Source organism: Haemaphysalis longicornis, unplaced genomic scaffold (assembly GCF_048455015.1).
Source record: "Haemaphysalis longicornis isolate Haplotype H1 unplaced genomic scaffold, Haemaphysalis longicornis Haplotype H1 scaffold_5, whole genome shotgun sequence".
NCBI lineage: Eukaryota > Metazoa > Arthropoda > Arachnida > Ixodida > Ixodidae > Haemaphysalis > Haemaphysalis longicornis.
In genome coordinates, this window is record NW_027526385.1 from 110,135,399 (window position 1) to 110,158,198 (window position 22,800).

The 22,800-nt window shown below is 46.5% G+C and overlaps 1 protein-coding gene across 1 annotated transcript in view; it reads right to left on the bottom strand.

Annotated features, from left to right (window-relative positions):
- Positions 1 to 22,596, bottom strand: part of LOC144138684 (protein 5NUC-like) — a 35,831-nt gene extending 13,235 nt beyond the window's left edge. The window contains exons 1-5 of the mRNA XM_077671086.1: positions 22,244 to 22,596; positions 17,686 to 17,823; positions 12,748 to 12,973; positions 6,696 to 6,881; positions 4,419 to 4,625 (exon numbers count right to left, since the gene is read on the bottom strand). Of these exons, the coding sequence (XP_077527212.1) occupies positions 4,419 to 4,625; positions 6,696 to 6,881; positions 12,748 to 12,973; positions 17,686 to 17,823; positions 22,244 to 22,471 (985 nt within the window). The 5' untranslated portion in view covers positions 22,472 to 22,596. The remainder of the gene's footprint in view (positions 1 to 4,418; positions 4,626 to 6,695; positions 6,882 to 12,747; positions 12,974 to 17,685; positions 17,824 to 22,243) is intronic.
- Between the last annotated feature and the right edge of the window lie 204 nt (positions 22,597 to 22,800).

Below are 22,800 nucleotides of genomic sequence, written 5' to 3' on the forward strand. Positions count from 1 at the left end.
GTGAATGTCTAAGTCTGATATGCAAACTGCTTCGACCATGTCGGAATGGCACAACCGGATCGACGTAGACTTCAGAACGCGATGGACCCACGTTCGATTGCTCCCACGAGGAGCGTTTTTTTTTTTCTTAATGGGGTTCATGTGTCTTTCTGGAAACACATTGTGCAAGCAGGATATGCTGCAGTGCTGTTTGGGCGTAACAATTTGGATTGTGGACTTTGAAGACATTGGCTTTTGACCAGACACAGGTTCGCGTTTCAACATTTTTCACTTCACACGATGCAGCAAGGCAGTGTCTCGCTAGTACCCGTCCCCTGGACGACGGCGCGCCGCGCCCCTGTCCTGACCCTCGCCTTCAACTTAACCCCGCACGCCATGCTGGGAAGGTGCGCCTTGCTCCCGTTTCTCCCGCTGGCTACTTGGCTCTGGCTCCTCCGATGCCTCACTCTGCGGAAATCTTCATAAACAAAACTATTGCTAATGCAGCCCTTGCACCCTACATTATGAGAAAATAAATTCACTCGGCAAGGTCTTCCCCCCTTACTGTCCCTGCTGTCAAACGTTAGTGTTCTGCCACCTTCTACCACTTAATCTGGCACTGCGTCGCATTTTCTTCGTACCACCCTATACTTATCAACGCTTTGCCACATGGCGCCTCTCAAGACGACTTCCCCCTTCGAAGACGCTAATTTTCTCACAGGCCTTGAGGTGTTCGGCCTAGAGAGTGGTCTCTCAAGAATAGTGCAAACCGGGGAATAGTTGACTCGACTCGTATGATCCCAACACTAGCCTGGCTCTCCTGACGGCAGTGATCTCTTCTATGGCGTTCAAGGACCCACCATTTGTGCTACTCGGCTACTCCTCCCTCCCTCTTTCCCCTCTTATCGTACTTTGGCCGCATAGCCTTCCCTTTTAAAAAAAGGCTTACAATAACAACACTTCACCCAAGATCATCATCATCGTCAGAGAGAATTGGCTTTCCTGCAGTGCGCTTCGGTGCAACGTTGCCATCGGTGAAGCATATAAAGCTCCACTTTGAAATGTAGAATGGCTGGACCCGAAGCCCGGCCGCTAGCCTCCGAAACGCCGACTCAACCACTAGTCCGTAAGCCGTCCATTAATTTACTGTTTGCTAGGAAGAGCAGCAGCAGTGCTCAAAGCAATCGATGGGACGCATTTAGCAGCTCAATAATGTTTTTCTGGGCCAGACGCGAACGCGAAACCGGATAGTATCACGGAGTTATTTTCTTCTGCAATAATAAAAATTCGTTTTCGCTGCGAATTATTTTGCCTTTATTACGAAAGCTATCCAGGGCAGTGGAGCCTTCGTTACCAGCAGTAGCTTGTATTTTGGTGGCCTAGCCACAAATTTTAGACATTTCCCTTAACGCGAAATTCCGCTTATATCGGAAGTTTTAGCGGATTTTACAACTTGGAGTTAACGAGGGATTACTGTACAGGTGATCGTGTCGATGTGTGAACACGCCCGTACGGAAACACCAAAGTAACATTAAAAGCGAAGTGACATGTTCCCACATATCAACGCACGGATAAGCGTTTGGCTGATCGCCGCGTTTTGTTGTCGGCGACAATTTGCATATCCCCATGAATCCGCTGACTCGCTAAGTTGTTAAACAATGCTATATAAACAAGAATGTGGGAACGTGTGTAATCCACCATTTCTGACACTGTATGTGGAGGAAATAACTCTTTTAGAAAGGCAGTAGGCATACGAACGGTTTGGTGCCTTTACTGTGATTTTATCTTATGTTTAAATTTTGTTTGTACTTGCATTATACAAGATTGTACCTGTAGGTTACAGATTGGCACGTTTTCTATGAACTATTATTGGCGAGTCAGCGCCCGTTCTGTGTTCTTTTCCTGTGTCCTACATCTGCTTTCGCGGTACCATCTCAACATGAACACCCGCCAAAAGGCCAACTATCATTGTTTTTTATTTGTGCGTGTGATACACGTTTCTACAGTTCAGTTACGGGCGTTCCAGTAACGATATGTTGAAATACAGATGAGCGTTATTGCCAGCCACAACGGCAATAAGAGTACTTCAGAAACTGTCTCCACTGAAGCAATAAATTTCTAAACCTTCGCCCACCGAATTAGCTAAAATTAATTGTATAATTAGGAAAATTTATAAAACAGCGCTGCAGGTACCTTAGAGCACATCCACTGTCCGCCTTGAATCACTTGGGGTCTTTAACACCGCCGAAGAGTTGATTGAGGCGCATCTCTTGTGTCAGCTCACTCGTCTCACAGCCACGCTCTCAGGCAGAATGCTTCTCCGACGGCTGCGCCTCGACAGCCCATTCCTTATCGACGCGCCCATTCCCCTTCCCAGCCACATTCATGAGCTAATAACGGTGAGACCCATACCGCGCAATATGAACCCGACGTTTCATCGAGCGCGCAGGGAGCACAGGGCGAGGACGTTAACCAAGCGCTACCCAATCACCCCCTCCACCGTCTACGTCGACGCTGCGAGATACAGGAGCCGTGAAGCTTATGCGGTAGCGGCCATTAATGGCCCTGACGCCCCTCCGCTTGCTTCCCTTACTCTGTACACTAACTCCCCGGCGACCGCGGAAGAGGCGGCAGTAGCCCTAGCATTTACCCTCAGGCCGCCCCCCTCCATCGTAATCACCAATTCCAAAACTGCCGTTCAAAGTTTCGCCAAAGGAATGATCTCGCCTTTGCCCTCAAAATCCTTCTTCAAAATTCTCCCACCACCCCAGTCGAGCTGGTATGGACTCCGGCCCATACGGGTGTGGGGGGGAAAGAGGCAGCACACAGGGCCGCTTGAGAGCTCACCGTCCGAGCTGGTCCTGGCCTTGAGCCCTTCCACGGAGCCCTATCAACCCGCGACAGACTTGTTACCTTCAACGACATACCCTCGCACTACCGCCTCTCCCGCCGCCAACTACCCCCAGCCACTCCGTCCTTCTCCAACGAAGAGGAACGCCTATGGCGACTCACCCAGACACACACGTACTCCCCTGCCGATATCGACTTCACCTAATCTATCCACCTTTGTACCCCACCCCTTTGTGCCCCGACTGTGGGTCCCTCGATACCCAAGACCACTGCATGTGGCAGTGCCCCCAAAACCCATTCCCCCCTTTCACAGACGGTGAGCACTGGGCGAAGGCGTTGTGCAGCTCGTACCGTGAGGTACAGGCTATAGTCATTCAGCGAGCTGCAATGGTCACCGGCCGGTTACCACCGCCGGTCACCCGCCACCCAGACTAGCCCCATGGGGCTCAAATAAAGTTTCTCTCCCTGTCTCTCTCTAATGCCGATCGCATACTAAGTGATCACTAATTCAGGAGAAACACCAAAACAGTGAAAATGTGTAGAAATACAATTTTTACGATTACCATACTCCTTAACGCGAAATTTGGGCGCAGCGTGAACTGGAGTATCATCGATCACGGAGCACATATCTGCCGCGCCTCAGGAAGGCATCAGCAAACTCCCGATGGTGCGCGCTACTCTGACGTTATATGGCAGCGCTTCGCCAATACGGACCATCTTATTGTAAATCGGGTTTGAACCTCTCGCGCAATTGTCCCGCGGTTTTGATGAGCCACGCAACGAAGAGGACGACAAAGGACCAATGCACATGCAGCACGCAGCGGTTGCTGGTCTTCTGTACTTTTTGTGAACTTGAAAGAAGACGACGCTTGCTTCCATGGATGTCTGGTTTTGCGTCACATCTCTAGGGTGTTTCTATACAGACGCCTAGTCGCAGTTTTCTCATACAGGTCTTGCATGGCCTCGGCATACTGCCCTCCCCCTGACACTTTCGCCAGCTTGCCTGCTTGGTCTACCTCGGCTGCCTTCGCTGTCCTCTACGTTCTATCGGTTACATCAAGGGACGGCGGTGCCTCGAAACCACAAAAGCGGCCGATTGAGAGCCTTCGGTTTCAAATAGAGTAACTTGGCGGGCAATGTAGCGCGGAGAAATGATAACCGGTGGACATTGCATGAGGGGAAAGACTGGCTGTCGAGCGGCTGTATTAAGGGGTGGGAAGATGGTTAACTGGATGGAGTGAAGAATTTCATTCCCGGGCAAAGAATACTCTTGGGCACGGGCATCACGGACGAAGAGTAGATAGAGGTGTGTGGCCGTCGTTCTCCAGTGGGCATAGATAAAAGGATGAAGAGGAAGAAGAAGAAGAAGAAGAAGAAGAAGAAGAAGAAGATAAGGATGTCTCTTATCAACTTTTGATCTTGGCCCAATTAATAATGCTGCTCGCCTTAGAAGTGAGGTATGCTAAGGACGGTTGCAATGCAATGCCTTGACGGTCATATGTGCGCATGTACGCGCGGAAAAACCAACATATTTGTATTCAGCTAGGCATTTAGAATCGTATACTAAAAAGGTATTGCTAAAAACTTACCTTGACCAATACTCTGATCAAGCAAAATGGGTCTTCCTCTCCAGTGGGTTATCTCTCCTTTCCGGTTGAACAGAACCTCAAGATTTCCAAGGTATTTGCCATAGCGATAGCCTTGCACAATCACGCAACTTCGACGGCCCTTTCTTGAGACTAAAAATGGGTAAGGACCTCGCACTCTTCTCGCATCCTCCTGCAGCGGTGGCGGACCTAAAAGAGAAGGCACAAATAACCGAAACGCATATTCTGAATTTGTTAAGCAATGAGAATGAACGGAAATGCGTGCACGCATTTTGCTTGCCACTAGACGTAGGGCAAGCATGCCATCTTGATAATTTGTATTATTGCTTCTGACAGCTAAAGACCTCTAGGACACCTAAGCATTCCTTGCGATGCCGTCAATGCGAAAGCGTTGGAGTTATAATCTTGAACGATTACGCCTATATAATGTTCACCGCTATGCTTAACACTTCATTTTGATCTAGACGATTCATGATCCATCACCGAATCTACAACACAAAAGCAATTTGTAGAAGTTCCACGTGAAAGACTGTACTTAATTCTATGCACGGAATTGACACAGAGCCTACCGTGGCACGGGTCAAGTGGCAGGTACGTGGCTGCTCATAATCGCCATCATTTCTTTCCCATTTGCAACCTCTCCTTCCTGTTTCAATTACTATGACTCAGAGGATTTTCCAATTGCTTTTCTTGGCCACATATAATCGGTATTAAAGTTAGCGTGCGTAGCTGGTCTGCTAATTCTGACTTCTGCAGATACCCTTCTGAGAATTATCCGGCAGAGTAGAGAGTACATATGTCTCCCACATATTTCTAAATCGAAGGCAACCGCTCATTAGCTAGGTGTCCTTTAGTCAGCTCGAACTAACGAACATGGTGGCGAAGAAGATCCGTGCCCGTCTCGTCTCCTGTGGGAACTTCTTCGAATCCCACTCAGCGCAAAATGTACCCTGTTTACCTTTCAACTCAATCAGTTTCTTTGAATATAGGGGCTTTCTTGATATATGTGACATCAGTGCAAACTCTCAGTGCCCCTGTTTGATCCTCAGAGCAGTCGGTGGTTCGCTGTGTCATGGACGCCGGATTTTGGATCTCCTAGGTAATTAATGCTAGATTATTAGTCGGAGCCAGTTTCAACTCTTTGTGAGGGTAAAGATATTTTGTAAAGCTTAAGTCGCAAGGATGTTGAAGTCACTTGGCGGGAGAGAGAGGGGTAAGGGAAAGGTTGCGATGAATGTTTGTCGCGTGTGTGATCTGTGCGCAGCCTCTCATGCAGTTCAGGTTGTCAGGGTAAGCATGCTCGGAACGCCGGCAGGTAAGACGGCCGAGTTCATTTTCCATGTAGTCCCGACGGCGGATGCTTGGGTTCGGCTGATAGAGCTCATTATCGATCATGGGCAGGATATAGGAGGGGGGTAGTAGTTAATATGACGCACACAGGAGCTGCGTCATTAAAGATAAAGCCAGGCACGAAGCGTTGGTTGGATAATTCACTGACAAAGAGGCTTAGGTGTAGCTCTGACGTAAGGCCTCGGTAAAGGTACAAAAGATCTGTTCATTTCACTGACGTTGGAAACAAGGGAGAAAAGAGAGCCTGCCTGCTGTATTATATAGAAAACGTTTTTGTTCTCTACGACATTCGTGTTTCTAAAGATATTATAACGTCAGTGCTACTCTTGTAGAAGCCGAAGCGTTTGGGCGGGTCGAAAAGAAATTGAACGCCCGGCAGCTGCGAGTTTCTATACGCCATACAGCTGTCAGAGTAATGGCTTGCGTTGCAGTTTCCTAAACAAAAGAAACTTCTATCGTGGAGCCCCTCAAGCATATGTCTAGTGAAGTAAAATCCGTTCACAATAAAACAATTCTTTCTGGACTAGCGAGACAGAACAAACTTAATTTAGCCACCCAAGTGCGAGCCGCCACATGATGCTGGTCAACAATTCCCCGTAAATCGGTCTACCGATAATACATTTACGCATGCTAATTACGAAAGAGAAACCAAGTATGTCTTTGATAAATTTCCGCTTTTCTTGGCGGCTTGAACTCGAGACTATCTCTTTGTAGCTTGTCGAGCGTCTCATCGCTTACAGTAACAGAGTGAAGCATGTTTCTATTTGTAAATTAATCCATTTGTCTGAAATATCCCCAAAATCCTTTTCAGAGGTGTGAGAAACGGGTAAAAGGGGTTTTGGATAAAAGTACAAAATGATCAATTATTTCAACTCCCTTTTCGAGGAATATTGCTTAGACGCAGCTTACCTGAGTACAAGAATGTTTCCGAATGCCCTCCAACAATAACGTCAAGTTCGGGACAAGCCACCGCCAAGCGCTTATCAGCCTCAAATCCAGCCTGGCTGATAAGAATAAATATCTTTACTCCTTGTTGCCTCAGCCGCCATACCTCCTTGTTGATGCTTTCAGCCAGTGGTAGTATTCTTACGTGACCTGAAAACAAAGCGTAACGTATATTTCGTTGATTCACTCCCATACCCACTCGAATTAGCAAGAGCATTTTAAGGCATTCTCCCGCATTTTGTATCGCAGCGCAATATTTTTTTCCCGTTTTTTTCGAACCCATACTCACCGCGAACAATAGCTCTAAAAAACCACTTGGGAAGCCTGATGCATTAGCAACGAGCCGCCGGCCTTTTTAAGTCTATCAAACGTTAAAACGTTAAAAATGCCTCACGTGGTAAGGTTTCTAAGTAAAAAATGGGTGCAGCTTAGCTCAGCAAACCTTGGATATGCAAAGCAAAAGCTTGGCTTAGTCTGGTTTAGTCTTGGTTTCGCTCGGTTAAACCTTTGGTTTAGCTGTATTGACGACCATGTTTCTAAGCCGTTCGGTTCCGTGAAACGCTCACACAAGGAGGACGGGCGAACGCGGCGTTCATTCACGGCGACGGCACCGTTCCTCTTCGCCGTGCGCGAGACGAGTCACGTTGCCCGAGACGACCCAGCGCAGCATGCATGGGAGGCTGCGGGGGTAGTCGGCTGCCTCGGCCGAGGCGGTTGCGACCGCTGCTCGTTCTGCGGAGAACGACTGAAAACGCGGCCTTGTGCGCAGTGCCGACCTTCGGCACAGCGAATCACGCGATGTGCTTCGAGGGGAGTGTCGCCGGGGATGTGTCTCAGGTCAAAAGGGCACCTTGCGCATCCTCCACAAAATCGCTGGATGAAAGTAGTAAAGGTTTTAAAAAAATGGATGTAGTGCCAACCCCTCGCCGTTCCTCAGCAACACACACCAAAATGACAGGCTGGTCCCCGAAAAACTGGACATTTTCTTCTTATTTTGGCTAGTGCTATGCACGAAAGGCGACATCAAATAAAGCAAAGGTAAAACTACACTTGAACCACAATTTAAAAAAAAAATCACCCGGACCAGCGAATTATTTCGTTAAATTAGAAACTTTATAAAACCCAGAGAACGGCAAATTTTGTTTCTAGAGAACGACAAACTTATGTCCAAGTAAAAAAGCTCGTAATTTCCGCCTACGCGCGCATTGTGAGCAGTGGGAGCACACACTTCTCTTTGCTGGCCAGTGAAGTCAAAGCGTCTGCGGCACCCTCGTGTGCTCCAACAAACCGCCTCAGAAGGTGGACGGCGTCCATCCCTGGCTTGGTGCGGGCACGGGAGCTTCGACAGTATCCGAATCGTTCGCATCTTCAAACTCCTCTTGTGCGTCGGAAACAAGCTGCACTATCTCCTCGTCGTCGAGAAAGTCTGTTGTGTCAAAGTCGTTGTCTGCGTCGACGTTCGCGAAGTCGTCGAAGTTCTGATCTGCGGCCACCTGGTAACGCCGATGAATCTATTCCCAAGAACTGGACGATGCCGATTACAGCTCGTGTTGCGGTCTTGTGGAGCCCGACGCTGCCTCGGAAGAAGACGTGTGGAAGCCAGCATGCCGGAAACGATCAAGGGCCGGGTTGATCTGCACGATTTTCCCGGAATGCTCCGTTAAATCGAGTTTGACAGCGAAGTTTTTTGGTTATTTTGAGTTTAAAAAAGCATTAACCCGCTGGGTGACTGCGCGTGGAATTCGAATTTGTTCGTTAAATCAGAAAATTTGGAACATCGGGTTTCGTAAAATCGAGTTTCAACTGTATTAAAACTGCGCAATGGATGGAAATACAGGTGAAAATTTATTTGCGCCCGTTCCTACGGAGCACTGTTATTAGCTCATCTGCATTGTTAAAAGCTTCGGTAGTGATATTCGACCGTAGTGGAGCAGACTGTGCCAAAATTATAAAAAAAGAGACGAAGTTTGCAGTACGCGTCTTGTTTGCGCTTAGGTACCCTCAGAAAAAATGCAAGGTTTGCAATATTTTTACAAATTTACCAGAAGAAGAGAGGTTCGCTAACAATTTTTTTTATATTTTTATGCATTGCTCTGAATTAAGGAAACGAAACATGTCTAAAATGTGGTTCGTCGTCTGTTGCTGTTTAAGAAAGAACCTGAACTTCGAGGACAAAACTACAGATGTCGAAGGCTGTCGGAGAGTCGGCGCAAATTGGATAGTATCTGAAGTCCTCGCATTTCCGGCTATCAATTGGCAGATACCAACGAAAGGCTAATGGCGAATGCGACACCGGCTAAATATCAGGGTGGAGCAAAAATTTCGTGCACCTCCACTCTGCGAAGAAGGATGACTGCAAAGCAGCACGTCATCCACGGAGTCCATGAAACACAAAACGTTTGTTTAAAATTTACAACTGAACATACTTCCTAGCCAATTACCTGAATGAAGTTTGGAAAAGACCCTACCAGTCAAACGTGTAGCTGTCTCCTTCCCTCCCGCGTCGTAGGTATCTCACTGTTCGTGTAACGCGCCAACCCATTGCATCTGCCACAAATATCACCGGACCGGTCGCATTCGGCTGTTTGACGGCCACGTTGAACTCACATAAACTCCAACGGACATGTCATCAGTAAGGGTATGAAACCTATATCTGCGCGTGCCGGCCGCTCCTTCCTACCGCTTTTTCCAACCCATGCACGCATAAACCGACAACCGATCATGACTGGGTGCTTATAAGTGAAAGATTCTGTCGAACATGTCGCTCTCAAAGCCCTTTAGTCTGGATCAGTGATATTGGCCCACGTCGGCGCTTTAAGCGGGCCAGTTGCTGTTCATCCGGGAGGGATTCGCAGCTACACGACAAGCTAGAACTTGAGGCGCCAACGGCGGTGGCAGTGGCTATCCGTGATTTGCGCGCTTACGTTTCCGCTCTTCTTCCTCCAAGCGAGCGACATGCGTCCGTCCGTCCCATAGCGAGTTAACACCTGGAGGGCTTCCACTTCTATACTAGTCGACACACACTTGGGTGTCCCTTTCGCTGCCCAGCAGTAGGCATCTCATTGTGTGTGAGCCAGACCCAAATCACTCGATTGCGGAAAACAGCTGACTGGGCGAATTGAGCCATGAGACTGCCACGCTCAAGTCGCCCACAACCACAACGGATATGTCATCGGTAGCGGCATTAAGCCCTGCTGTGCATGTATGCCCCCTCCCTTCAACCCCAACCCGTGCACGCCTAAACCGGCAACGGGGGATAGGTGGGAATGGAGAGACAAAGACTTTATATGCGACCAGAATAAGATTTACTATTATTCTTCCGCCAGAATAACTGTTACCAGCTGGTCAACAAGGGCCGCAGACGCGACAATGCTGCTCGGAATGGCTTGCAAGCTAAAGAAGAATATTGCGCTCATGCCGGCGTTTCAATGGGGTAAGTTGCTTTCAACCGGCAGGGCGCGCAGCTAGTGGGCGAGGTGGAATTTTAAGCGGCAACGGCTGTCGCTACATTCTCGGCGGCGGAGATGACGGTGGCTTACGGGTGTCTTTACAGCGCTGGTGTTGATTCTCCGCAATCATCTCATAACGGTGCTACGGCCGCTGTCAGCCGACTGCGCAACTTATGAAAGAGGCATCAGGGGTGGCAAGGGGAATAATCGCTGGGAAAACCGTTGTAAAAAAGGGGCGGCGGTGGCGAGGAGCAACCCCTGAGTGGCGCCGAGTAAATCTGTTTCACCGGAATGAAAACTCATGGGGAGGGGGTGGGGGGGGGGCAAGAAATATACTGCTTTGCCGTAAAATGAAAGCCATTTCATTAGAAGAAAGGTTATTAAAACGATGAGCTTTCTCCAATGCAACCAGAGTCAAAGCCAAAGCCCAATTTGAACAGGTTCGACCATGTCCGGATGACACAATCACGTAAACGTTGGCTTCGTCACACGAGGGTCGAACGTTCGATTCTTACCACCGGAAGCGTTTTTTTCTTGAAGCATTGATTGTGTAAGTTTGGCTATCGTGCAGTGCGTTTTGGCAAAACAATGGACGACACCAGTGAGGGATAGAAAAATGCCCCCACCTCCCCGAAGGGAATCGTGAGGAAGTGCGAATGCATTTCTTGCGCCGAGAGTACACGGCGTAGTAATTCTGCTATCGCCTTGAGAGGCGCAGTACCGGCGAGGGGGAGCTGTCAGGCGAGGGGAGAGGCGCGCGCCGAGGGTGAGTGCAAACCTAACGGGGGGAGAGGCGCACCAGCTGCAGAGCATGTGACGTCACGGCGCGAGGAGAGGGGGAGCAGACGCAAAGGCGCCAGTGCGCGGTCACGTGGGAGTGTGACGTCACGGCGCGAGGAGCGGTGCGGGGGCCGGCGCGGGAGGCGGAGCGCGCGCGGGTCACGTGGGGTGTGACGTCGCTGCGCCGTTGCTAGGGGAGAGGAGGAGGAGCGCGGATGACGGCGGATTCAGGGTCGCTTATAAAGTGCATCGCACTTAAAAGCTTCGCTTTATAATATAATAGAGTCATGACAACGTGGTCACCGGCACCTTGATTGCGCGAGTTGCAGAGGTGGTTCCGTACCGACAATTACGTGCAAAATTGTTATCTATTTGCTGAGCAATCAACAAAGCCCATATGCGCTGATTCGTGCCATATTCGCTTCGCTAAAGCCTCCATTCCCACGGAAGTATTAATTTAGGCGGTCCTGCCGGGTACATGACAGAGATTAAACTGTCGGAAATGTCCTTATGTCCGCCGACGGCAAACTTGATGTTGTGTGTAGTTTTCCCGCGCTTTTACATTTTAAGCTTTATATAATGATGTCCAGCAACATTTTATGTATTGTACACGGGTTGAATATCTTACTAATCACCCCCTCCCCCCTATGTATTTCCCTCCCGTGTCCTTAGGGTATGAATATAAATAAATAAATAAATAAATAAATAAATAAATAAATAAATAAATAAATGAGTAAATAAATAAACAAATAAATAAATGAAATAAAATAAAATATACTTAGTGTCCTCTGACGGCACCCTGACAACTGTGTTAACTGAAAGCAGTGTGTGTATGCTTGCATATAACCATGCTACTATAAGAGATTAAATTGTTTTTTTTCTTTAAACGGATAGAAATATCATTTTAAAGGTTCCATGGCATGCGTATTAGCTTTTTGTTAAACTGAAACGGAAGATAGTTATGAAAATTGTGGGGTTTACTCAACTAATTTGCTGCACAACGTATGACATGTTCTGAGCTTTCATGGCGATTTAAATGAACATTAATCAAGCGTAAAAGTGTGTTCCTAACGCCAGTCTTCACTGCACTATATCGTGTGCCTTTCTGGTGGGGTCGGGTTTGATGACACATTGTGTAGTCTGTAGCGCTAAATGTAGCATACTTCTAGCATGTTTAACTTGTCGGAACAAACGTAATCAATTTTATCCGCACAAATGGGAAATATAAACTATTCGAAGGCTCAGATATTAGCGAAATGAATTGCGCACCTTACGCCTATTGTTTCTGAAGTTGGATAGGTTGCCTGGATGGGCGCAAGGCGTTTTCTGCTCTGCAGATAAACTAAGCACGTAGACTGCACATGAATTACATGCACAAACTGACCACTCCAGCTGCAAATACGACGTCGATAAATAGAGTGTCTGTTTAGTAGTTTGCCACTCAATATGTCACCTTAAATTGCAGATGGTGTGACGCTGCTACAGACCAGGGGCTCCAGGGCCGACCAAGGGCCGACGCTTAGGATCACAAGGTTCTCCCAATAAAGTTACCTTTCTTTCTCTCTTTCCCTGTTTGCTACATAGGAAATCTTTTTTTACATAATAGCGCATCAATTACTGACATTTACTTTGGACAAGCAATGTATCCCTAAAGCCGGAGAGCACCCTTCCAGCTACAGTTATTGTTCTAAGTACTAGTTAAACTCCCATGGCACGACAAAAACAGCTGTACGTTCAGGCGACTTTGAACAGGAATTTAATGTAATAATCTTGGGCAATTAACTTACCCGGCCTCGAAAAAAGTTCCGTTTCCTTTGGTACAACTGCCAGCAGAGCTACTCTGACTCCCGATATAGTAATCACGTGAGATCTTGATAGTGGCACGCCCTTAAAATGTGGTTCGCGGGAAACATCGACATTGGTTCCCACCACAGCAACACCGGATTTCCTCATTTCACGCACAAAAGGCGCCAGCTCTTTTGGTCCATCATCAAATTCGTTGTTACCCAGGCCCTGCAAGCAAGGATGAATTTGTGTTGAAGAAAACATTATTTAGAACAATTCCACGCAACCGACAAGTTTATACCAAAAATAGAAATAACCATTTTTTTTAATTTTTACACAACAGTGGGGTATATGTCCCGCGGAAACTCAATGCAGGAGACTCTGCAGCCATACGTTCTCATTAGCAAAGGAGCGCGGTTACTACTATACAGTTTCCCTATAATTGGTTCGAGGCTGTGGTGGTATCTACCATGCAAGCGGCATACCGAGGCTTTCAATAGGCAGCCTCACTTCGTGCACTGTGGTATTTACAGCAGATCCTCTGACTGGGTTCCTCATTTGAATGCTCCGTTCTGTTAGGCCGACTTTTTGAGTAACCCGCATGTACTCTCTTTTATCTTCTTGAGTGGGCTTCCTCATAGCATCCATATAACATACTTTTGTATATTTGGTTGTGTGCACTCTTCCACGATTGAAGGGAAAACAATCATTTCTTTGGGGTTATGTCTCGTTGTTTCCAATATTGAGAAGGGGTTCGGCACCCAAACTTGTAAACCAACGAAAACATCTTTGCGTGATATGTGCCAGTGCTGACCACGGTCATTTACACGAGCACAAACATTTTCACAGAGGTGGCCATTGTTAGAGGCATTCATCTCAGCTTTCTCCTTGACGAGGAAGTAAAAGAAGCTTTTTGGGCTATAATATAGCCCAGTTATGAGGAGGGACCGCAACTTTAGTCAACATGCCTATTTTTTCCCTTCAATCCGTATCGAGCTTATCTGACATATCAACACGAACTAAGGGAGTACGAGCATTTTTAGCAATAGTTTATTGCGCCTATAAGTTCCCAGTTTTACAATATGGGCTCTTCAGTGCATTTTTTACTGTATGGGTTTCTAGGCGCCTAATAATGCCTTCCTTGTGTTATAAATGATTGTTTTGAATTTTTTAAGTCGATGTTGTGCAAGAACTGCTCTAGTTTCAGAAGCCCGCAACTGGGCCATGGTCGAACGCCGTTTGCGAGGAAAATTCGCAAGCCGTGCCAAACACGCCAAAGCAAACACGCCGAGAAGCGCAAGGTCAAGCCGCCGCCACCTTAACCTTGCCACCTCGGCCTGGCAAGATTAAGCCTGCAGCCAAGCTTACCGACGCCACCCCTGTCCGCACGAGTCTTTGGTTCTATGTCTGCTGACATTTCTGCGCAGCAGCGGCCTCTCAGAGATATTGTAGTTGAGGCCCGTCCGGCTTAACTCTAACACATGCCCAGTATCGGTATAGACATCTTCTACACATAGCCATTTATTTATTTCTCCGCCATCTTCATCTTTCTCGTCCTCTATCCAAGCTCTTTCCTCCCCTTTCCCTTCCCACACACAGAATAGCTGGCCAGATATACTACCATCAGGCCGACCTTTCTGTGTTTTTTTTTTTTTTCATTTCAATGAAATTCATCTCTCTTTCTCTTCTTGCGCGCTGTGTCCACGGACCAACAGCGAAAACTTCAGCAGACGTGCCCTATCCATTGCTAACGCAATGAAAAAACAGCAAACGATAAATGAACACTACACATCCGTGCACATACCGCTGAAGTTCAAAGACGGCTCCTCGAGGATAACCACGCACAAATCTGTGAAATGAGAGTTTTAAGGTGATGCCACGAACACGTGCGCTGCCAGCCGCTGATCAAGGGTACACCGCCGGCCGGCAAGATGCAACACGTGTAGCACGAAGAAGAAACCAGGAACGAAACATAGAGGAAAGTGCATCTCGGCACTTTATAAGCAGTCTAGTCGTGACAGCCGTCATCTGGCGTGTCGGATAATCTTTAAGGGCATTTAGAAACTTAACATTAAGAGAATTAGTTTCAAAGGATCTGGTGTGCAGTCTAATGTTGATCATCGGTATATAGTGCATAGTTACTGACTTGTGTTACCCACACAGCTTCGCCAATTATCAGCTTCTGGAGGACAGAATGTGTCAATCTCTTGTACAGAATTATTGTACTTCACTGTAATATCCATGAGATTAATCGGTGTTGTGAAGAGCTGAGAAGGTCATTCTGCTATGTGAACGAATAATAGGTCGCAATTAAGATCTTCCCTCGAAGCGCAGTTGCGTCTTCTAGGCACATTTACCGATTGTGCTTCTTCCACCAGAGCCCGTTGTTACACCTTCAAGAACTCGCCTGAAGGCAGAAAACTGCACAAAAAACGCTCAGGCGGTATTAACGGGTTTTCAGTCGGCAAAAGCCCCGCAGCCCAACCGATTCACTCCACGCTACACTTCAACGTGACATAGCAAATTCGTGTGCATATTTCGCATTCCTATCAGAAAGCATTTCAGCAGTTGAGAGCTTTTCATGCCACTGTGTCTAAGAATTATGAGCTCATTTTGAAGGTCCAGGACAGATTCGCCGCCATTATTGAAGGACCGGTTGCCTAAACCTATCTGACATAAAATTTTTTGATTCCGTGTGCTAAAATAACTGCCGACCGAAGACACTGAGCAGCAAACATTGTGATATTCCAGATGGAATAAGATCATGGAGCGTCCCGAAGAAAATCCCGCTCCCCCGACTTAAGTGGACTTCCAGCTTTGTTTTTCACACAATTACCGACTGTTAGGAGATACAATTTCATGTTGCAAATTATTGAGATTGGTGTGGTTTGTCGAGCATCGGTGACAACGTTTTATGGTTTACAAAACGCCTCTAGTTTGCATTCTATAACTTCTCACATTGCATATGTACCTCCCCTCCCCCCTGTTTTTTATTAGTTCCGAGTTATTTTCCTAATGTTACCCCCCGCCCTTCATCGCGCTCGCAGAATTGGAATTTTACGCTGTTTAGTGCTATGTAAGATTCTCTTATTTGCAATTCCCGGCTGCGACTCGTCCGTCTGGCCTGTGAAGGCTGAGCGTCTGGTGTCTGAGCTAATGAAGAGTAAACTCATTTTCTCTGCGGATACACTTAAACGTGACATTTATGGAATATACTGCTGAATTATCACCCGTTAAAACGGGCTTACTTAGGTTAACGCTGAACACCCAACCTTGTTTTAACTGTGCGAGAACTCATTGAACCTGGCTTCCAGTTGCAGTCGCTGAAGTTTCTACTCGGGCTTCCTCAAAGATCAAGAAAAGTTCTTGCTAGGCAATATGTGAAGCGAAGCTTTTTTTTAGGTTGTCCGTCCGGTTTTACGTGGGGCTGTTTCTGCTGCTGCTCCTTTATGACTGATTGCGCCGCTGTGCATTCTCAAACACCAGAGAATTCTGGCGTCCGAGTACCGCAGCCGCGTGGCCCGGAAAGCGAATCCCAGGGTGTGGGGTGAATTCGGGCTAATTCACGCTATAACGCCGGTTTACCCTTACCAAGCCCGGACTATCTGCCAGCAACGCTATCCGGGGAGAGATGGTGTGCAAAGGAAGCCCTAATTCATGCCTTTCTTCTGTTCTCTGCGCTTGAAGCACGTGGCATCTCCAGCAGCGAGATTGAGATGACAAAGGTTTCTCGTTTTGGCTCGTATTTCTCTTGACGCACTTACTGTTCACCATTCTGAAAAACCAAATACTACGCCGAGCACAATATTCCTAAAAAATGGCTGGCCGCTCTCCCGCGGAATGAAGCACGCGTGGCCTAACCATGCCGTCAGAAGATTAACTTCGCGAATAGAGGGAGCTACCGCACCGGAGATGCGGCATGATGCGAACGACGGCGCTGCTTGGCTCCCATTGGGGCGTGATTTAACGCAAACTTGTGCGCTCGCGCCCGCGCCATCTGCAAATGGTGAACGAGAGCTGTGCCCGAGAAGGGATACGCCCCGGAGGGTTTCAATCCACAATACAATTTATAAGCTCCGTCAAGGGTACAATCAAAATTTAGCCCACGCCTATCCCTCCAGAAAGGACGGGCCAAATACTTCAATGACATGATCACCATAATCGCCACGACAGCACCTGGATATAATTGGCTTTGTCGCAAACTTCGGCGTGGGCCACCACCGACGCCGCCACTAGGTCAATACACGCTTCGCTTGAAAAATGGTACATGTAACTTCATTTCACCCCCGCTAGGCCACAATGAAAGCGTGACCTTAGGTCTATTCAACCGTATGCGTGCGATATACAATTTTTTATCCCGCTTGCATCATTTTGCGAAGTAGACGTCGATGGGGGCACTCCACGTAATGTTTTCGTTCAATTATACGTAGGCCGAAGAAATCTTGGGACCTTCAGGCAGAAAATACTAGCGAAGCGTTGCTGTTACAAGACCTAATCGCAGTGCTGTGGTAAAAAAATTATTCCACAAATGATCACATCAGTATAATGTAGACTCTTCCCGTGCCTTCCAAATAGTACGGTATACAACGTGAATTAAAGGGTTAAACATGTATCCGTCCGTCTCGAAAGATGAGATTGGATTGGAAAAACTTTATTGTGAAAATTATCTGCCGTTATGGGAGGTGAGATTGCCCCTTAGCATCTGTTGACAGGACTGAACAGCTTTGAACAGCCATCACCATTTTTTGCTCAGTAAGTTGCGTCTCAGCAAGCAGCCGCCAAATATAAGTATTGGGCGCGTGCTTTAAAATAACAAAACGGAAGATGTAACGTATTCTTCTCTGCCAACATCATTTATTGCAATGCGTCTTTTCATGTGAAATCAAATAAAAACAAAACATATGCACCCAACGAAAAAGTAGGATTGTAAAAGTACTTACGATTACATCGTAGCCCATTCTAGACATCGCATATGTTACAATTTTGTGTTTTAGTGTCGAGTACCATAGCGTTCCTTGGAAGAACCCTCCAGCGTTCAAAAACAAGGTGTTTCTGCGGCTGCTCTTGATTTCTCTAACCTAAAAGTCGAAGAAAAAACACACAATTTTGTTAGTGCTCGTGGTTCCTCTGTGACAGAATATTTACTTTGGGCGTCGGTGTCCTTTAACTCCTCTATTTCAGTTTTGTTTCTGACTTACCAACTAGGGTGCGATCACATTCCGCCCTGAGATTCCAAACTGAGATGTGATACTGTTCTTGCTTTTGTCGTTACGTTTTACAATTGGACACAATTTTGTTGCATCCGGAGTTCCCCAAGGTGTTTTCCATGGCACCGTTTTGTTGCTGTTGTTTATTTAAAAGAAGTGTTTTGTGTTACTACATCGTCGTATAAGATGTTTGGCGGTGATTGTATAGCACGGAAGTTCACAGATAATGCATGCTAATATAAATACCTTCAGACAAACTTCACAGACACATTCAGGTGCGCCTAAAGGGATACCGTGTGGTTGGTCACTCGTATAACGAAGCGTTCATAAAGCCTGCATTCGTGAAGCACAATATACGCCATTTTCATAATGGTCTGACATTCAAATAACTGTGAATTTGTAAAGTGTATTATGAGGTAGAATAACTATGTCAAAAGACGGTATGTAGGGCGATGCATCGCGTACGCCAGGTGTACTGTTAAATAGGGAATCTTTGAGCCATCGGAGTTTTGATAATGCATCTTCACCATCTGTTAGTCCGGGTACAAATTGCGATGTACTGTCCAAAAACGTGGAGGGTGGTTGAACATGCAGTAAGCTAATGCTCAAGATTAAACCTAAATACGAATAATTAAAACAATAAAGGAAAGCATAGCACTGAGCCAGCTGTTGAGGCTAGGTAATGAAGCATTTGAAGAGGTCAGTGGATGTAGGTACTTTGCACGACATCTCGGACTTGATTACAGCGTTGAGGAATAAATCAGAGTAAAATTTGTGTCGCTTGCGTTGATTATGGAAGCACAGCCTAATAATAAACAGTTGCATTTCTTCGTTCGTCAATGTCGCTGCAGACCATGCCTTAAAATTTGTTTCTTCTGAATTTGCCACCAGTGCGTGGCCGCGCCTGGTTTTTTTATCCTGTGTTTGAAACGGAGCGCACGATTGTTCCTTTTGTAAGCCGAGAACAGCAACCTTGTCTGATACAAAAGGTATAACATTTCTCTCACTAAACAAAATGGTTTGTGTTTGACCAACAAGGTGGTTCTTGTTGGGCCGACGCACGGTATGCTGATGCACTTTTCCTTGTCTTTGTGTATGTCGTAGGCTTCAATCATCCTTCCAGTCGTATGTGAGGCTCGCTTGAGGAACTTTGTTTTTCCGAGTTCTTGTGTGAAACCGTACTTTTTACAATAACCAGCCTGGTCACCTGCTAAATGCATGCGTGCGGCGAGTTGGTGCTCGCGTGCTCAGTTATTAAAGCACCGGCCTGTCTCCTCGTTACAGCAGTCCAGGCTGAAATTCCACGAATCTTCGCACACAACGTTACGTGTGCACTGGGTGAACTGAGTTGCATGTTTCTTCGAGAAAACCACAAAGCCCTCTAACTTCAATACCATTGCGAACATCTGTGCCAACGTGCACGCGACACAGAATAGCACGTTCACATCATATCTCAGCGCAACCTTCTTGGCAATGTGAGAGACGCCATGGAAGTATATAACGTGAGTTTTGTTGCATTTCTACGGATATTCTGTCAATTTTTTTCTTTTCTTTTACCTGTCGCTAAAGGCTTTCACAAAGGCCAGAAGGATAACGAGCATTGTTTAGCCAAGCGTTCTGATTTTAGCGTTGGCATCTATTTTAACTTGACAGAACTTGACGAGTGCCGCTCCAACTTGACGAGTGCAGCTTTTGAGTGTACTATAGGAAAGCTGACGCAATGATAAGTACTAAGGAGGTCATGACCTCCCCGCGCTTATTAGAATGAAAAACGCCGTCCCGATTTGTTGGCCGCACTCCCAGCGTCTATTAAAACTTCGTTCCTCAGTCAATCATTTCGGACAACTCAGTTGAGAAATTCTAGTTTGTGCTGAGGGGAGTGCCAATTAACAAATGATACTGGCATCTGTAGTCATTAGAGTCAACCAAAAACACGAAATGAATAGCATTGGTTCCTAAACACATATCGGGTACATTGAGCCTTAAGAAAACAGCTGTGTTCAAAAAACAATTCTGATTGTCTCCCCAGCTTTCTTTCTCGTCATACAAGCCGTGCGCATGGAATGTCAGCTTCCGATGAAAAAAAAAAAACAATTCCCGTTTTATTCTCAAATTTGTAGCTGCTTTAAATATCGTCATTAACTGGCCAGAGTTAAAGCTGTCTAAGTAGACAGGATAATCTTTATAGGGCTACTGTAACTCGAAAAGTTTGGTCTGCCTCTTGGAAAACCTTCATACCGGGTGATCAAAGTTATTTCGACAGGTTTTTTTTTTAATTAGGCGCTTAGATTTGCGTGAAGACCATCTCTACAGTGAGGTTATGCGCCCAGAAGGACACATAATTAGGAGGCAATTATTGAGTTCGGAGGCATAAAACTAAAATTAATTAATTAATTTTTTAGGGGCTACAGCAAACAGGCATGTTTTTATTGGAAAGTAATATGCAATCGTGTTTCTACTCCGTTTCACTCGAGAGAAATGTTTAGCCCATTCGTACTCCGAGATATTAAACTGCGAAGTTTAATAGCCGTTCGCATGATTACGCATGCAAGACAGTCGGTACCGGCGCAAAGCTCCTTCCTTATGTGACGTTCCTGCTGTGTACGGTGTTGAGTTCGACAACGGGGTGGAGGCGTAGGCAAAAGTGATTACTGGCATCCATTCATTCTTGGCTGGCGTTATCGCAATCTTGAGTACTCGGAACCGCTATCGAAACACAGAACAAAAGGGAGGAGCTATGCACCTGTCTTGACTTCTAGCATGCGGAATCATGCAAGCGGCAATTAAACTTCGCAATTTAATAGTTCGGAGTACGGACGCGCTGGAAGAATTCTGCAAAATGAAACGGCGTAGAAACGCGACTGCGTATGACGTTTCAATACAAACATGCCTGGTTACTGTATCAACTAAGAAGTTTTTTAATCAAGTTTAGTTAATTAAGCCTCCTACATCGATATTTACTTTCTAATTATGTCCCCCTGGGCGCACAACCTCACTGTAGGGGTGGTCTTCCCGTAAATCTAAGCACCTAATTTTTTAAAAAACCTGTATACTTAACTTTAATCACCCTGTATATGATAATACATGCAGAACTTTACACTACAGGCATGGGACGCAGAACATCGATTTACAATGCATACAGTTATATTCCGTCAATAACAATGTTCAGCATAATCACGCTAATTATGTGTAGAAGCAGAAATACTGTTGTAAACTGTACAACCCCATACGTAGCTATTGTGACCGCGAAGCTTTGAAGTGTCGAAATTAATTTATTTCATCTTCACATTATCCTCATCATCAAACACTTCAAGGGACACTTTGTCGACTTTCTCGGCTGATCATCAGCATCGCGTCTTGGGTGGGTGTTCGGAGACGGCTGTAACGCAGAATAAACGTCCTGCTTCGCGAGTAACCCACGGACTTTACGCTATGTACCAAAGTAAATGGGAATAGATGTTACGGAAGTAAATCAGCTATGGCCATACTGGTTTGAAAGTTAAGACAACTTGCCCTTTTTGTACAGAGGCTAAGGCACATGACCACTGTCTGTGGAGCAACGTGCGTCATTTGGAGGAACCTGACCTACAGGGCTTATGCCACAAACGGGAAAGCGCTGTATAGTGAGATTGATGCAGGATTGTATAGCAGTGTAGCGGAAACGGAAAGGGAGAAGGGAGAGAGACTAGAATGGAGATGTGGTGTGGTACGTGAGAGAGGAGGGCCTGAACAGATGCGTAGCGAGAGGGAGGTGTTAGCGGAATAATGAGAGGGAGAGGGAAGGGGTGGGGGTATGAAGGAGAAATATGTGAAGAATAGCAGAAGGGGATGGAAACGGGAAAGCTTAAAGGAAAAAGGGGGTCGGGATTGTGGATATCAGGAAAGCAGAGGGGAAAATAAAAGGTGGAGGAGAGAAGAGGACGGCTTACGTGGCAGTGCAGCCAGAAACGGTGTCATTTTTCCCTGGTGTGCCTCAGGAGAGGTGTATGTGCAATATGACACTGAGTAATCAGGAAACACATATGAGTAGTTATTGACATTGTTTAGGCGCTAAGTAGAGGGACGCACGATAGGAAAAGACTTGTCCTGTCGTGCGTTGATGTGTCCTTTCGCAGACCTTTTATGCGTCCTTTTATTAGCGCAAGCAATATTAACTAATATTCACCAGCGATATTCACTAATTTGTCTAGCACAAAGTTTTTACCTGTTTTTCAATATGCCGAGGGCAACCGCATGGCTTATGTTTGACTCTACGTTCTAATTTAACCCAAAAAAATCATTCCGCACTCACCTTTTGAGCTATCCTGGCCACTCCCCCGAAACACTTCGACCGGTCACGCCGCCTCTCGCCGCATTCTCCGCCCCACTGGTCGCTTTCAAGGATTCGCGAGTGAATGTCATTGGTGTGTAGGATGTTCAGGTGCAAGGAGGAAGATCCAAAGAGGGATTTCGGATACGCAAGGGCATAGTCCACATGCACTAGGAGGCATAACGCCGCGAGAACCACCGGGCCATACATAGTTTCTGCACACTGAATGGAAGTGCGTGGATACCGCCGCGCTTTTCTACTCTCTGCACGACAAGAAATTATAATTTTCTGCTTAAACTTCCATAAAGAGGTAATACTTTCGAACAATAGTCCGCCTAAAAAACGCAGCTCGTGCGTCTATGTGAAAGCTGCGTATCAAAAGACGTTTTCATCTTGTCAGTGCTTGACAGGAATTGTCCTTTCGAATTCGTTTCCCCTTTCCGTTTTACTCGTTGTTCTTGAGCGATATATTCGCCATGCCTGCGCCCGTTAACGTTAACTGATTTGACTTGCTTTTATATCCAGCTTGTAAGCATGGA